The 1,240-nt window shown below is 52.7% G+C and overlaps 1 protein-coding gene across 1 annotated transcript in view; it reads right to left on the bottom strand.

Moving 5' to 3' along the window:
- The window catches only part of LOC130587500 (kelch-like protein 28), a 4,016-nt gene extending 3,651 nt beyond the window's left edge, over positions 1–365 (bottom strand). The window contains exon 1 of the mRNA XM_057388483.1: positions 114–365. Coding sequence (XP_057244466.1) covers positions 114–178 — 65 coding nt within the window. The 5' untranslated portion in view covers positions 179–365. The remainder of the gene's footprint in view (positions 1–113) is intronic.
- Positions 366–1,240: the final 875 nt, after the last annotated feature.

Raw genomic sequence — 1,240 nt, 5'->3', positions numbered from 1 at the left:
ATTATTTAATTATTAATTATTTAATAATTTAATTTAATTATTTAATAATTTAATGGCTGCCAAGGGGATTTGCTGGTGCCCAGGTGGGCACAAGAGACACCCCCAGCAGGTACCTGTTCATGTGGGCAGGGCCATACCCCACAATGGGCACAGCAGAACAAGGATTGATAAAGCCCATCCATGATTTATTTGGGATTATTTTGGCTGCCCAGGAGGGTTTTGGTGGTGCCCCCCAAGCACAGACCTGGGATGGCTGTACCTTCTCATGGGTACAGCAGGAATGGATTAATGAGGCTCATTGGGGATTATTTAATTTGCTGCCAAGGGGATTTGTTGGTGGGCACAGGGACACCCCCAGCAGGTACCTGTTCATGTGGGCAGGGCTATACCCCTGGTGGGCACAGGAGAAGGATTAATGAGGCTGCCCAGGGGGTTTGGTGGCACCAAGGTGGATCCCCCATCACATACCTGTTCATGTGGGCAGGACAGGGATTAAGGACCTGCCCAGGGGGTTTTGGAGGTGCCAAGGTGGATCCCCCATCACATACCTGTTCATGTGGGCAGGGAAAGGTTTAATGAGGCTGCCCAGGCAGTTTTGGTGGTGCCAGGGTGGATCCCCCATCACATACCTGTTCATGTGGGCAGGACAGGGATTAATAAAGCTGCCCATGGGGTTTGCTGGCACCCAGATGGATCCCCCATCACATACCTGTTCATGTGGGCAGGACAGGGATTAATGAAGCTGCCCAGGCAGTTTTGGTGGTGCCAAGGTGGGTCCCCCATCACATACCTGTTCATGTGGGCAGGGGAAGGATTAATGAAGCTGCCCAGGCAGTTTTGGTGGTGCCAAGGTGGATCCCCCATCACATACCTGTTCATGTGGGCAGGGCAGGGATTAATAAAGCTGCCCATGGGGTTTGCTGGCACTAAGGTGGATCCCCCATCACGTACCTGTTCATATGGGCAGGGCCATACACCTAATGGGCACAGGAGAGGGATTAATAAGGCTACCCTTGGGGTTTGCTGGCACCCAGGTGGGTCACCCCCATCACATACCTGTTCATATGGGTAGGACAGGGATTAATGAGGCTGCCCAGGGGGTTTTGGTGGTGCCAGGGTGGATCCCCCATCACATACCTGTTCATGTGGGCAGGGAAAGGATTAACAAAGCTGCCCATGGGGTTTGCTGGCACTAAGGTGGATCCCCCATCACGTACCTGTTCATGTGGGCAGGACCGTA

The sequence above is a fragment of the Malurus melanocephalus genome, unplaced genomic scaffold, assembly GCF_030028575.1.
Source record: "Malurus melanocephalus ecotype Western Australia unplaced genomic scaffold, MMel_1.1 scaffold_1994, whole genome shotgun sequence".
NCBI classification, from domain to species: domain Eukaryota; kingdom Metazoa; phylum Chordata; class Aves; order Passeriformes; family Maluridae; genus Malurus; species Malurus melanocephalus.
Note: the sequence above shows the minus strand (reverse complement) of the source record. Positions and strands in the feature narration are given on the sequence as shown.